The sequence below is a fragment of the Suncus etruscus genome, chromosome 10 (assembly GCF_024139225.1).
Source record: "Suncus etruscus isolate mSunEtr1 chromosome 10, mSunEtr1.pri.cur, whole genome shotgun sequence".
Classification (NCBI taxonomy): Eukaryota; Metazoa; Chordata; class Mammalia; order Eulipotyphla; family Soricidae; genus Suncus; species Suncus etruscus.
Window position 1 is genome coordinate 108,183,015 of NC_064857.1, and position 14,825 is coordinate 108,197,839.

A 14,825-nucleotide genomic window follows, 5' to 3' on the forward strand; every position below is an offset into this window, starting at 1 on the left:
CCTTTGGTCCTGGATCGGCTGCTTGCAAGGCAAACGCTGCTGTGCTATCTCTCCGGGCCCCAAATTCAAATTTTCAAAGGAAGAAAATATACACACTTTTATCAAACATATATAATAGAATTGAATTTTGTGCTTTAATTTTTCATTTGAGGGTCCTCCAATATTAGGGTTAATCAAGGGCACAATTGATACTGCTCTAGGAAACACGTGGTGTCAGGGACTAAACTAGCCAGCTACCTATTTACCAAGGATGGGCTCCAGATCTTTGGACTCCACTAAAAACTATGTTTGTGTTACTGAGCCATGTCGTGACAAAAATGGTTTTGCTATTTTATAAGTTGACTGAAAATTTTTATATATTTATTTGGATGGCAAATAGGGAATATAAATTTTATAAATCTGATGGATCATTATAAGGTGAAGCAAGTTATCATTAGAACATGAAAATATCTATAACACCAGATAAAGAAGTATATTACCCACATAACTAGTCTGGCTATGTTACTTAAATCTGGGATATTATTGTCCTGGAAGTCAAAAGTTGATGTTAGGGCTTTAACAGGTTTTTGAGTGACCAGATAGAAATACATAGTTTATAATTCTCAGAGTTTGGACAGAGTTGGTTGATACAGAATACAAAGGTATTGAGTGAACAACAGAGATGAGATTAATGTTTTCAGCATCTGTCTTCTTTCCTCCTGGAAAACAGTAGCACTCTCAGAAAAAAAGAAAGGATTTCTCTGAATGTTTCAATTGTGTAAACTTTAGATCATTTTAAATACTGGCGAGTTTTAAAAAAGCAGAATGATTTAAGAAATAAAACCTTTTGGGAACCTTGAAGCTACAGCAGCTGTCCTCCCCTTTTTGTTACCTTCCAGTGTTTGTGGTCTTAAATACCTGACCATTTATGAGCAGTGACTATTGAAATTGGTGACTTACCCAAATCCTACTTCATGACATTAAAGTGGATAGACTCTCATGCCTTTAAATTACCAGATTTCATGTCCCAGGAGACTACACAGTGCATGGTTCCTGTGTGATCTTTTGGTGGTTGGTTGATTGATTTTTGGGTCATGTCTGCCAATGCTCAGGAGTTACTCTTGGCTCTGCACTTAGGAATTACCCTGGTAGTACTAAGGGGATGTTGTAGGATTCTGAGGATCCAACTTGGACTGGCAATATGCAAGATAAGCTATACTGAACAATCACTCTGGCCCTCCCCTGTGTGATCTTTACAGGCTTCCTTCTGCTTCCTCAACCAGGCTTTTCTGACCTGTGAAATGGAAGCAGCAATCCCAGCCTCTCCAGATGGTTGTGAGAATTAGACATGGCAGAAGAAATGTTGGTAGCACAGTACTTGGGACACAATAGGCACTCACCTAATCATGATGCTTCTAATCACCATGCAGGAATTCATCCCAGCTTCCTCACTGCTAATGATTGACCCAGGGTGGCCCTACTAGCCCTGGGATCATATTATTATTAAAGTATTGCTTATCTGTGCTATAATTGACATGAAATAGACTGCATGTAAGTACTGCAATATTTCCTTACTGACATCTTGCTACTGTGGTTAGTGGTTAAGTACCATTTTTCCCCCTCTTGAGAGCAAACCTTTAAGAATATAAACCATTTCCACAGCAGGAGGGAAAGTGGTTTAGATAAGTGTACTTGACTAGGATAAAGGAAAAAAAAAATATTAGGAGGTCTGGATTACAGTTGCTTTAACCCTGAACAGTATGTTCTTTAATAAATTAGAGAAAATGCTATTGAGATTAAGGAAACATTTGTGACTGTATATTTCTTAAGCATGAGATATTTCTGAGTTTTTAGTTTATTTCCAAATCTTAGCTATTATGGTTTTTATTAGTTTGTTTGGACCTGTGCAGTGGTATCAAGGGCTATTCCTTGTTCTGTGCCTCGAAGTCACTCCCACCCTCCTACCCTGCTCTGGGAATCATTTGTAGTATTGGGAATCAAAGCAGAATGGGGTGCAGTTAAGTGGCCCCTGGATATTTACTATTCATTCAACATATTGGCTGTGTCATGCCACTCCCTTTTGGTCTACACTGTTTCATCTGAGAAATCTGTGAATCTTATGTGGGGGTTCTCTTATTTTTGGCTTTCTCTTTTTGCTCTTCATGTTTTATCTTTGGCTTTAGCATTTTAATTACATGTGATTTGATGTTCTTTTCAGATTTACTTTGTTTGAAATGCTTTGGGCTTTTTTTGGAAATGGATATTTGATTTAATCCTGTCTGGGGAAGTTCTCCATTATAGTTTTCAGCCAATGATACTTTCCCATTTCCCCATTCTGTCTTTCTCTCCTTCTAGAATGCTTATAGTCTGCTATTTTTCCTGATGCTGTCCCAGAGATTTTTTTTTTTCCCCCTTGATTTTCTTCTTTCTTTTTTTGTAGCTTTCACAAATCTAATTTTTGATTGAGGTGTTCTCATATTTTCTCTTACCTTGTTGGAACTCTCTTTTTTTACTTTCTTCAGTTCAGTGATCATTCTTTCTAAAAAATGTTTTTCACAATAAGTAGGTGAGGGAGCAATAGCACAGCAGGTAAGAGCATTTCATTGTCCGGGGCCAACCTGGTTTGGTCTCTGGCATCCCATATGGTACACTGAACTTGCTGGAAGTGATTTCTGAGTGCAGAGCCAGGAGTAACACCTGAACTCCATCCAGTGAGGCTGAAAAAAAAAGTTTGTACCTAGTTAATCTATGTACTTTTCCTTTTTTATTAGTTAACTTGGGGGCCATATAAGGTGAACTAGGTCTTAACTTCTGCTTCTTCTCTACTTGGGATCACTCCAGGTGGTGCTCAAGTATACTGAGGAGTGCATAAGGAATGTTGAGAAATGAACCCTGCTCAGTCTCATTGCAAGGTTATACTGTCACTTTGGTCCCTCAGTAAACATTCTTAGCAATGTTGCTTTACACATTATAAAAAGCCGTTTGGGGGGAATTTAGGGAGATGATGTACTTGGGGTCCTCCTGGGCTGTTGTCTTTATCCATGAATGCAAGTGAACTCCTCTGATTCTCCATTGTGTCTGGCGTAATGCGAGAGTTGTCTGTGTGGCTATTCACTTTGAGGAGGCCTGTAGCAGAGTATGCATCATGTTCACTGTTTGCTGTCTGTGAGTTTGTCTACTTTTAGGTCCCCCATAGCAGAGGCCTCAATGCTGCTCACTAATCTCTGATGCTAACTTTGTGTAGCCCTAGACCTATGTTGGAAATTTGTAATCACATCATCTGTCCACTAAAACAGGAAAGAATGGTGCTGCATCCCAGAGTTTGCAGTTACTGGTGGCTGACTCTTGTCTAAGTCTGACAAATGAAGGCAGTAAATGGGGACTCATGACCAGGAGTGCCCAGAAGCACATATCACCCCAAGCAGACCTGGTGTTCTCATTTGCTTGTATCTAGCTATGTGTCAGGCCCAAGCCACCTTGGGAAGAGTATTGTGATTCAACCCTAGTTTTGACCGGGCCTGGGATCTAACCAGTTATTCCAGAGAAGACTGACTGTGTCACTCTAGCCTTAGTCTGGATAGAATGTGTTCATTCTTCAGCCTCTACTTGGTCACCTGTGATGGGAAGGGGTTTGCTTTAGTGCTGCCTGGGGCAGGGAGATTCACTCCACGTTCTGCTACTCCACCCTTGCTTACAATGATGGCGTTTGCTTCAGATTTTTTCCTGCTTGGAAAAACACCAATTCCTGCCGTCTTACAGAAGGCTCTTGATGCACACCTTTTGTTCAGTGCTGGCTCCAGCTATCTTGCCTTAAGAAATTCCACCTCCTTTTGTCTTCATTGTGGCTCCTAGAACATTTTCATTCCCATTTACAAGTTGGATTTGGGGCTTGAATGAATATTCTCTCGCACAAGGCTGATTAAGAAGCATAGCGTAGTCTTTCTTCTGCCTCAGTGCTATGGATGGGACCAGCCTCTCTCTGAACCCAGCCTCCCTAAACTGGATTGATGCATATGGTACTTTTAAAAGTTTCTCTCTTTTAGCCTGCTAAGAATCTTTCTTTATCTAGAATTGACTTTCTTCTAGCATGTCTGGGAGCACTTGATCCCCCTGCGTACACCAGTGAACAGCAGTTATTGGCTGATAATTTGGGTAATTGTTCCTGTACACCTTGGCTCAGTGGAGTCTAGAGAGAATCAAACTCACATCCTACAGGGCCCTCATGCCTACTTTACTCACACTAGACCCCTTTGCTGTGAAGCCTAGCTGCTTCCTTATGCCTCACTTGCTACATACTGCCTTTTTTTTTACACTCTGTTCTTCTGTCTTATTTTTTGCAATATTTTTCAGCAGTGTTAATCATAATTTTCTTGGTAACTTATCTTTTCCAGATAATCACTTTAAAGATGAACTGCTGTGGGAGTAGAACTATAATTTTCTTTTATTTAAACTGGTTTTCCTCTAAGGAAAATAAAACCTTTAAAATTATTAAAACCGTGATTGGTTATGCAAAATTGGATAGAATTTTAGGGAACAGAAAAGAAAACTTGCATTGGTCTACTCTTCATCTGAAGGTAGTTTATATGATTTGTAAAATTTAAGTAGATTATGTCTGTTCTTTAGAGGAAAAATATTGTTATTCAAGTTTTTTCTTTTACGTTTATTTTGACCCACTGTCTCTAGCCAGTGTTTCTTAGATTGAATGTAAAGAATAAAAGGAATCATGATAAATCTAAAAACAATCATGTATAAAACGTGAGAAAATCACTATTCATTAAGAAATGCCTTTTCTAAATGCAGAATAGCTATAGACAGTCATTATTTAAAACCAGGAGCTCACATTTAGGAAGGGAGTATGTTTTAACATGAGATTTTATCTAATATTATTAGTGGATGTTAATGGAGATGAGTTACTACTAAATAGCAAACGTTTAAAACTTAAGATAAAACGCTATTATTGTAATCCATTGTGACTTATCTGGATGTGACAATAATTGTGCAATCTTCTCCCCACAATATTAATATGTTAACATTCATAATATTAAATTTAGTAAAATGAAATGCAATCTTATTTAATCTTTATGTGAACATGGTCTTATATCTCTGTTGTGTTTTTATGTACCATTTATTCTTAAAATTTTTGTTACTTTATGATTTTGTTACTTTTTGTAATCTTTGCTGAAATCATTACTAATTTTCAAATAGAAAAATCTGATAAGATTTAGTACTTAACAATGTAAGCTTTTGAAGTGCTTCTGGACATCTTTGTTTTGTTTTATAGAAAAATACTTGACTGTAGCTAATTATTGAAATATTTCTATAGCAATATTTGCAGTTACCCAGTGACCTTTGCACCAGACTTTTTAAGAAGTTAAACAGTTCTATTCAACAGTTCTGTTCTCAGGGCTTTCTTCTGGCTCTGTGCCTCAGGTATTATTCTTGGTGCACTGGGGAAGATCATTTAGAATACAAAGGATAGAATGCTGGTCAGATGCATGCAAGGCAAACAATTGACCTACAGTAAATCTCTGGCCCCAAAATCCATATACTTCTTAAATTTTGCATTATTTTTTTTTTACTTTTAGACTATACTTTCCCTAAAAGGACATTTTAAATTGCATTTCGCTTTAAGATTAAGTGCTTGATTATCATTATTTGCATTTATTGTATTTTTTACTTTCATGATTGAATTTATTATAGTTTGAGAAATATAATAGTCTTTAAATCTATGGTATTGATATACAGTTTTACTTTCCCCACTACCACCAAACTGCCCTCAACAGATTCCAGTGTCATAGTTCAATACTTTCTATGTTTTTGATTTGAATCAATAATTCCGTAGATGAGTGAGGCCATTCCTTATTTGTCCTCTGCCTCTGATTAATTTCCCTAGTACCCTCCCATTCCATTCAGGATGTAGTGACCTGTGTGATTTGTTTTTTTACAGCTGCATCACATTCCACCATGAATATATGCCATAGCTCCTTAACCCATTCATTTGTAGATGGGAGATTTTCATAGCCTGGGTATTTTAATAAGCAACAGTGAACCTCATTGTTGTTTTGATCTGCCTTTCCCTAATCACAGGCAGTGATGTCTCCTACGTATCTCCATGTCCTCTTTGGTGAAGTATCTGTTCATCCCCTTTCTGCATTTTTGGGTGGGGTTACTGAACTTTTATTGATGACTTTTTTGAGTGCTGTACTAATCTAGATATCAGCTCTTTATCTGATGAATTCATTCAATAAGGTGCCTTTTTTATTTAATTAAAAACCGTGCTTACAAAATTATTCATGGTTGAATTTCAATCAAACGAAGTACACCTCTCTTCACCAGTGTACATTTTCCATCGCCAGTGTCCTCAATATCCCTCCCACCCTCTGGGCGACATATCGCTTCTAATTGTTTTTCTTTCTCTTTTCCCCATGACACTATGGTTAGGACTATTGTTAATGTTAATGAATTTTATTAATTATTGTTAATGAAGAAGTGCCAAGTATATCATTTTATCCCCCTTTCAGCATCTCAGTTTTGTCCAGAGTGATCGTTCCAACTCTTACTGTCATAGTGGATCCTTCTCTACCCTTACCGAAATCCCAGTAAGGTGCCTTTTTATTTTCACTTCTTTTGCCATGCAAAAGCTTTTTATTCATTTTATTTATTGATTCCTTTTCCCTTTTTGGTTATTGAAGTAACCAGAGGTCACTCACACCTAGTAGCAGTGCTTGTACGTGTGGTTGTGGGGTTGTCAGGGGTTACACACTTCAGTTTGGGGCCTTTCATGCACTTGGTTGATTGTACTAAAGATCACATACTTGCTGTGACTCCAGGGCAGCCAGGATGATAGCATGGACATATGGGTGGTGTTGGGGATCAAACTTATGGCCTCATACCTTCAAAGGTATGAGGTATGTCCCCTCTCTCGCTCTCATATACTTTTTCAGTCTTTAGATAAGTGTTTAATTGTGTTTTCAAAAGAGAGTACTAATGGTATTTGGTAATTACAAATAGCATTTATTATAACCTTTAATAGTATGATGTAATGTGCCAGTGTAGCAGAATGTTAAGAGATTTGTTCTTTTCCTAGTATTAATAGGAGCTTGCATGGGATTTTGTGGGCTTCTTCAGGGAGTTGAAGGGTTTTTATAACCTATGCCACATTGTCACCTTTGACCACTTAACACTGTTACGAGTCTGCTTTTTTGTTTATGATAAAAATTTTCCAGTATAAATTCTTACCATCATTTTCCAGTACTGCCCCAAAAGTAGGCTCACCTGTACACTGCATGTGGATTTTAAGAGTTGACCTGCCATTCACAGCTGGTGTGTCCTTCCCTCAAAGGGCTCGTGTTAATGCTGAAATCCTCTTCTTTTTGTTCACAGTGTCTCAGTTTGAAACTGAATTCTACATCAGCGGACTTGCGCCTCTCTGTGATCAGCTTGTGGTGCTCTCCTATGTGAAGGAGGTGTCTGAGAAAACGGTAATTCTTTTACCCCCAAATGAAAGAGAAGTGTGGGCTTATTATTTTTTATCAATTAACCCATTTCTGGTTTCCCATGAAGGAACAGTGCTATATAGAGTCTGGTCAGAACTTCCTAAGCTGTAAAATAGCATTGGTGGAGATTACCCTGTAGATCTAATATATTTACTTTTCAGAACCTCTGCTCATTGCTTGTTAAGCACAAGAGAGTCCTTGTTTGGAATTTTTGTTTCTGTTTTTTCTTCTTTTATTCATTTCTCTTGGTATTTTAGTTGAAAGGAATGAAGGATTCCACGTGCTGAAAGGCCAAGAAACTAAGCTGACACTGTGCATTAGCAGAAATGATAGCAGTGAAGTTGATCTGCTGCAACAACAGGGGTCCCTGTGGTCAGAGCGAATTACAGAAAGGGCAGTTCATTATTTCCTACAGGCAGACATATTTGTTTACTTCACACTGGCCAGGGCTTCTGAGATGTTTGATTATTGCTTGGAAATAGATGATTGCAAAGGCTTCAGCACAGCAATTAAATTTCCTTAGTTTTGTGTCTTATTAAACATTTCCAAAATGCTAAAGGCATCTAAAAGATCAACTATATTTGATTTTTGAATGAAGGTCAGTAGTTTGTCCAGTATACGGCATTGTACTCCTTCTCCCTTTGAAGCCATCCATAGCTTGTCTTTATTCAGCCCCAGGGTTTGTGGTTTGAGAAGAGTTTTAAGGTATCAACAAGGAGAGCTGATTGTAAAGGATTTTCTTTTGGGTGCTGTATATAAAAGAAAGTGCAATTGATTGACTAGCCCTTTACAGTATATAGGCTCTCCTCTCCTGTATCCTCTTCTTTCTTGTTTCTTTTCAGATAGTCAGGAATCAAAATGGGTTGGAAAACCCTGGGAGCCGCACTTTTGAAGTGGTGGTTGCTCTCCAGCATTGCTCTGAGCAGGGCCAGTGCTTGCATTAGGAAGCCATCACTATAGTAACCCGAAGCTCTCTTGGTGCTCTTGTTGCTAGGCAATGGGATGCTGAGGACTTAAGTGAACACTCAGACCTGCTAAAATCAATAGGGCTGGCTTCTAGCCCTGTTGAAGGACATCAGTTTATTATTTTCTTTTCTTTCTTTTTTTTTTTTTTTTGAAAAGCAGTGACTCCTGGGGGAATAAATACAGTGCCTTTTGATGAGAAATGTGGGGAAGATTGAGACTGTGATTGAAAGACATACGGAAAGAAGCAGTAAAATGGAAGGAAAAAAAGTGAGAGAGAGGAAAAACCTAATAAACAGTGACCTGGAAAAAAAATAAAGGAAGGGAACTTTTGTTAATAAAAGAGCATTGGAAAGGAGTAACAGCCAAGAAAAGCCACATCTATAGAACAAATTAGAAAATGGAATATTTTCCAAGGAAAAAGGAGGGTCTTGGATATGTTTTAAAGATGTATTTAATAGCGATAAGCCTCTGCTTTTAGCCACTTCATGTTGTAGACCACCAAGGTACACCTTAAGTTTTAATTATGAAGGGACAAATGAAATCAAGATGAAAGAAATCCGGAAGCAGATTTGGGCCTAGCTGTTACCCCCTCTCAATTTTCCATACTAAAAATTATTTAACTATGACATGAAAAAAAGTTTTTCACAGTGATTCTCATATCTTCCCAGGTATTTCCTCAGTTAAATCTTGAGCATACACATTTTCACAGATGTAACAGTTATCAAGTCTTCTGTATTGTCCTAATTTTAGGAGCCTAATTTCATTATCCATGTGGTTATGATATCTCCAATTGTTTGTGGTAGTTCTGTACTTTTTACTGGGTTGCTATACCCTGGCTCATGAATTTGTTCTCCAAAAGGGGTTTCATACATTGTTGAAATGTATGTGTTAAGAATTATGCTAACATGGGGCAGGAGCTGTGGCGCAAGCGGTAGGGCATTTGCCTTGCACGCACTAACCTAGGACGACCGCATTTCAATCCCCCGGTGTCCCATATGGTCCCCCAAGCCAGAAGCGAGTTCTAAGCACATAGCCAAGAGTAACTCCTGAGCATCACTGGTGTGGCCCCAAAAGCAAAAAAAAAATTTTTTAATTAAATTAAAAAAGGAAAAGAATTATACTAACATACAGGGAGCAGAGATGAAAAAAAAAAAAACAACAGAATTCAGCTCTTAGGAATTTCGCTGGTCACAGAGAAGTAGCATTTACCTATGGTTGCAGGTTGTAAAATAGTGAACACACGTTGTATAAAAGAGTTTGTCTGTATGGCCAAGCAAACACTTAAATGAAAGTTTTCTTGTAATAACCGAGTCGATTTGCTCTTGTCTTGTAGCATTTCCTTTTTTTTCACTCAGTTTTCCAGGCCATGGGTCTTTCAGCATCTTCTCAGTGCACACAAGGCCCTGGGATGAAACTCGGACTCCCTACAACATCCTGGACATTGGAGCCATCTTCTAATCTCTTTCTCACTGGTACTTCTAACAGCAGCTGGCTGGCAGCACCTAGGATTCAGTTTGCTTTAGCCAGGCTAGCACTTTAAGCCACTGAACCCAAGAGCAGTTAATTTTTTAGTATTCAGATATCTTTCCATTATTCCCCTTCAGTCATTTCAAAAATTGAGATTTCTCATTTCTTTAGAGCTGAATGTACGTTGTAGAGGGATTTTTTTAACCCCCTTTATCTTCTACATTGAACATGTTTCGTCTCTATATCTTCTGACAGCATTGTTACGATGCTGTTTTATTTCAGAGCTGTTTTAAATATATGAGCTAATTCATTAGCTAATGAACTCATTCTCAGTTCTATGAAAACCTGTCGAAGAACTCTGGAGAGCTGCCATTTTCTTTAGGAAGTCCACGGGGCAGGGCATAGTTCTGGACATTTTTATTGGGCTTTTTCAACCAAGACAAGCAGCAGCACATGTTATCTGCTGCTCCACCACACTGTTTCAGGTCTTATTGCTTTGGAAAATACTCCAATGTATGTTTTTAGCTATATGCTATATGCTGAGCTTGCAGAAAGCATGAACTTTATACACTTGATTTCAAGGCTTGTTCACATTGAGCCCCAGCTTTCCACGGTCCCAAACTAATCATTCCCTAATGGAAGTTTGTCCTGTCTTCACTTTTTTGTCCTTCACGTCTTTCATCTGTGAAGTTGGGAAAAACGTAGACAAAGAATTGATCTATGAACTCAATAAGATAGATTCCCCTACTTAGCACTAGAGAGGTGGCAGAAAGACCTCAACAGATCAACAGATCTTTTCTCTTTATCTAGAAGAATAATGCAAGAGCTATTTTTTTCTTTTCTTTTTTTTTTCTTTTCTTTTCTTTATTTTTTTTTTTTTTTTTTTTTTTTTTTTGATTTGGGCCACACCCAGTTACGCTCAGGAGTTACTCCTGGCAATGCACTCAAATTGCTCATGGTTTGGAAGACCATCTGGGATGCGAGGGATCGAATCAAGGTCCATCCTGGGTCAGCTGCGTGCAAGGCAAACTTGCTACTGCTGTGTTCTAGCTCTGGCCCCTCAAGAACTATTCTTTTTTTTTTTTTTTTTTTCTTAGGTTTTTGGGTCACACCTGTCAGCGCTCAGGGTTTATTCCTGGCTCTACACTCAGAAATCACTCCTGGCAGGCTCGGGGGACCATATGGGATTCCGGGGTTTGAACCACCGTTTTTCTGCATGCCAAGCAAACACACTGCCTCCATGCTATCTCTCTGGCGCCAAGAACTATTCTTAATTGTAGATGGCTATTGAAGTAAAATTAAAACTGAGTGCTTCAGTTTTGCCAGTTCAAGTCAGTATCTGTTCCACTGGATAGTGCAGGTAGCAAAGCTTTCCATTATCATAGAATACTATGCTTTAGACATAACTCAGAGTCTGGCATTTCAGCATTGCCACTATTTGCTGGTAGTTTCCCTCTTCTTTCCTTTGGAGGAAAAGATGAGATTCAAAGCTGTCCAAGTATGTGCACTTGAGCGGGCTGCTATGGTGATTACAGAAGTGATGCTATTCTCTTTAGATAGAAGGTTAGTTAGAAAGGATCAAGGTATCTGGGGCTGTCTGTGATGATTGGGCCAAGGGATGTGCATCTGGCAGACTGAGAAAACCAGAGCAAATAATTGTGGTGTTTGTGTAATTTTGTATTGAACCATTACTAAAATGAGCACTGTTCCTTTTCTCTCTTTGCTAGAAAAGAGAATATTGTGCCAGGCCTAGATTGGATATCATCCAACCCCTCTCTGAGACTTGTGAAGACATCTCTTCTGACGCTCTGACCGTCAGAGGCTTTCAGGAAAATGAGTGCAGAGATTATCACTTAGGTGAGAATGAGTGGGTAGTCGTTTATCCAGATGTTCTTCCCTCCCATTAAAATGACATTGACATGCCATAAGGGCGTATGAGAAAATATCTGGGCTGGCTCTGCTGTTGAGAATCAGCGAATTTATGGAAGTTTGGGAAGTTCCAAAGGGACAGAGATGGCACCAGGAGCAAGATGTGCAGACCCCATATTCTCTGTTGTCATATTTTCTCTGTGGTCCTAAATATTTCAGATGCATTTAATTTATGTCAGTGTCACACATCATGGTCCTCTGATTGCCTTATCAGGCCCAACTTTATGTGCCTGGAAGATGGAAGCTCTTGAATGGCAGAAATATGTTCTTCAATGGCAGAGTGCCCAGCACATGTTAGGTGTTCACTTACTATTTATCAACTGGATAAATGAATGAATGAAAACACTTCGTCAGTGCCCAGCAAGAAAAGGAGAACCATTGTCACTTAGTCATACCCAGAGCATCTGTGGTGTCATTGAGTCTGTGAAAAATGTAATGATTAAACCAAAACAGCTTAAGCTTTTTAGCAGTTCTTTTGTGTCAAATACAAATAGTTGGCTTTTTTTTTTTTTTTAAGAATATTTTCAGTTCTCATTTTGGCCATTGGAAATGAGAACTCTTTTTCTATACATGTTTTTGCTTTCTTGTATGAAACCCCTTAATAAGGAGTATATTTTTGGTCTGGGCAAAAGAAGCAAATATGATTCACAGCTGAAGGCATCCAATCTTGGCTTTTTGCTCAGAGCAAACTCTGCTGCACACTTGGAAACCCTTCAGAACAGCTTTTATAATTGAATTCCGCAAGAATCCCTCATGATCGGCATTGTGCCAACATGTTGAAATGATAGATTATGTCCCCAGGGCTCAGGGCATCTGTCATTGACGCTTTAGATGGTGTTGGCCTTGATATGGAGGAAACATCTGAGGTATAATTGTTCTATAAAAATAGAAGAGGGTTGTACATGTCCAGAAATAAAGTTTATTTACAGTTGATGAATTCTGATTTGCAATAGGCATGGAAAATTTTCAACAGTTTCTAACTAAGATCAGATTGATAGTATATTAAACACGGACTTTTAAACTCACTTTATTGGGGAGCGGGGCGTATTCTTTCCATCCCTTTCTTCCTTTGTTCATTTTTTTCTTCAAATAATTTTTTGTTTGTGCTTTTTTCAAAGCACTGGAATACATTCTGCCATTTCTGTTATCTCTTTTCCTACTTTAAAGTCGAGCCAAATACACGTGCCACAAAGAAAACAAATTTCTGATGACACACCCAAACCCTCTCTCCTCTCCAGAGCATTCTGAAGGGGAAGCACTCTTTTACATCGTGAGTCCAAGAGATGTGGTAGTCGCCAAAGAACGAGACCAAGATGATCATATCGACTGGCTACTCGAAAAGAAGAAATATGAAGTAGTTTGGGTTTTATTCTCTTGAATTATTGTCACATATGTAACAAAGATCTTGAAGGTCTTGTAAGTCTTTCATGTGAGTCAGTCAGAATGTTGCAAGCTAAAAATCTGCAGGAGGCTGATTACTTTCCAGACCTCCTCCAAAACTAAGGCATAGTAGGGGTGGAATTTTCATTAACTTGAAGAACAGTATTTTTTTAACAGCATTATTGTGTTCATTTAGTTAGATAAATTCTATGGCTGGACTTAGACTACTGATTAATACTAATATTAGCTAAAAATGAACAAAAACTATTTCACCTATTTGCATCTTTAAGTTTGTAAGCACCTAAAAATATTTTAGGGGGAAATATTCTTTAATATAAATTATTTAAATATAAATTCAGTTATTGTTACCTTGTATTTCCTTGCAGAGCTCAGGGGATTCCCCCTTTGCTATTGGAATCAAATCAGGGGTAACCATATCTGACTCACATACCTTAACCCCTTTCACTATCACTTTGGCCCCTAATATAAATTATATACCCCAATTACTAAAAGTTTATGTTTTATACTTTGTACTGAAGTAATTTTTCTTTGGAGCAGAGAGAGAGTCTAGAAGGTAGGACTCTTGCCTTGCATACAGGTGAACCGGGTTCGATCCCCAGCACCCACTATGGTCCCCGAGTCATGCCAGGAGTGATCTCTGAGCCAAGAGTAAAACCTCATCACCACCACTTGTAGCCCAAAAACACACACACACACACACAAATAATTTTGAATGATACAATTCTAAACTTTCCCAAACAAGGATAGAGTTTTCAAGAATAAAATCAAGAGTTGTAGTTTTACGTTGATAATGCATACAGCTCAATTTTTATATTTATGAGCCCTTTTGTCAGGATATGTCAAAGAGATTTGTAACAGCGGATGACACTTGTTATTTTGTTTGAACCTCAAAAATTTTAAATGATGTCTGAAATGTGATTCCTATGTCTTTGTGTGGGAATGAATTCAAGTGGAAATTAGAGAAGTTGAATTTGGTTGACTGCAGTGGGCTCATTCGGCCGTCACAAAAATTCCAATGCCTAAATCAAAAGCCATGAAAAAATGTCTCTTTTAATGTACTTAGACTAAGTACTTAACTATACAGAACTTTTATTATAGTATTTATAACCTTGATTTTTTTTCTCCCACCATATTTCCTTTTGCCCCTAATTTTCCCCCTTCATTTTCCCTCCCTTTCTCCTGTTTTTATTTTGCTTATATAAATTCAGGAGGCCTTGATGGCAGCTGAAATCAGCCAAAAGAATATTAAAAGACATAAGATTCTGGTAAGTGCAGAAATTCTATCACTTGAAACATAACTTTCACCTTTCAGTAAGTTACAGTGAGACTGAAATACTTGAGCAGCTTTTTCCAGTGGTGTTGAGGATTTATTTCAAACAATTCCCTAACCTGTGGGATCAAAATATTATTTTTATTGAATCAGTTTCTGCTTGTAAACAAGAGACTTGAACACCTGGTAAGAGGTAGTTTGAAGTAATTTGGAAACTCAATTTCTGAAATAAACTTTAAATATAAAGCTTTCCAGTTAGGTGTGCAAAAGTTTCTCTAAATCCCAGGCAAAATAACATTATCACAAAATTTATCAAA

The 14,825-nt window shown here is 38.1% G+C and overlaps 1 protein-coding gene across 1 annotated transcript in view; it reads left to right on the forward strand.

Annotated features, from left to right (window-relative positions):
* Positions 1-14,825, forward strand: part of VPS41 (VPS41 subunit of HOPS complex) — a 197,177-nt gene that overhangs the window by 123,076 nt on the left and 59,276 nt on the right. Inside the window, exons 12-15 of the mRNA XM_049781729.1 lie at positions 7,363-7,460; positions 11,636-11,765; positions 13,076-13,191; positions 14,447-14,503. Of these exons, the coding sequence (XP_049637686.1) occupies positions 7,363-7,460; positions 11,636-11,765; positions 13,076-13,191; positions 14,447-14,503 (401 nt within the window). The remainder of the gene's footprint in view (positions 1-7,362; positions 7,461-11,635; positions 11,766-13,075; positions 13,192-14,446; positions 14,504-14,825) is intronic.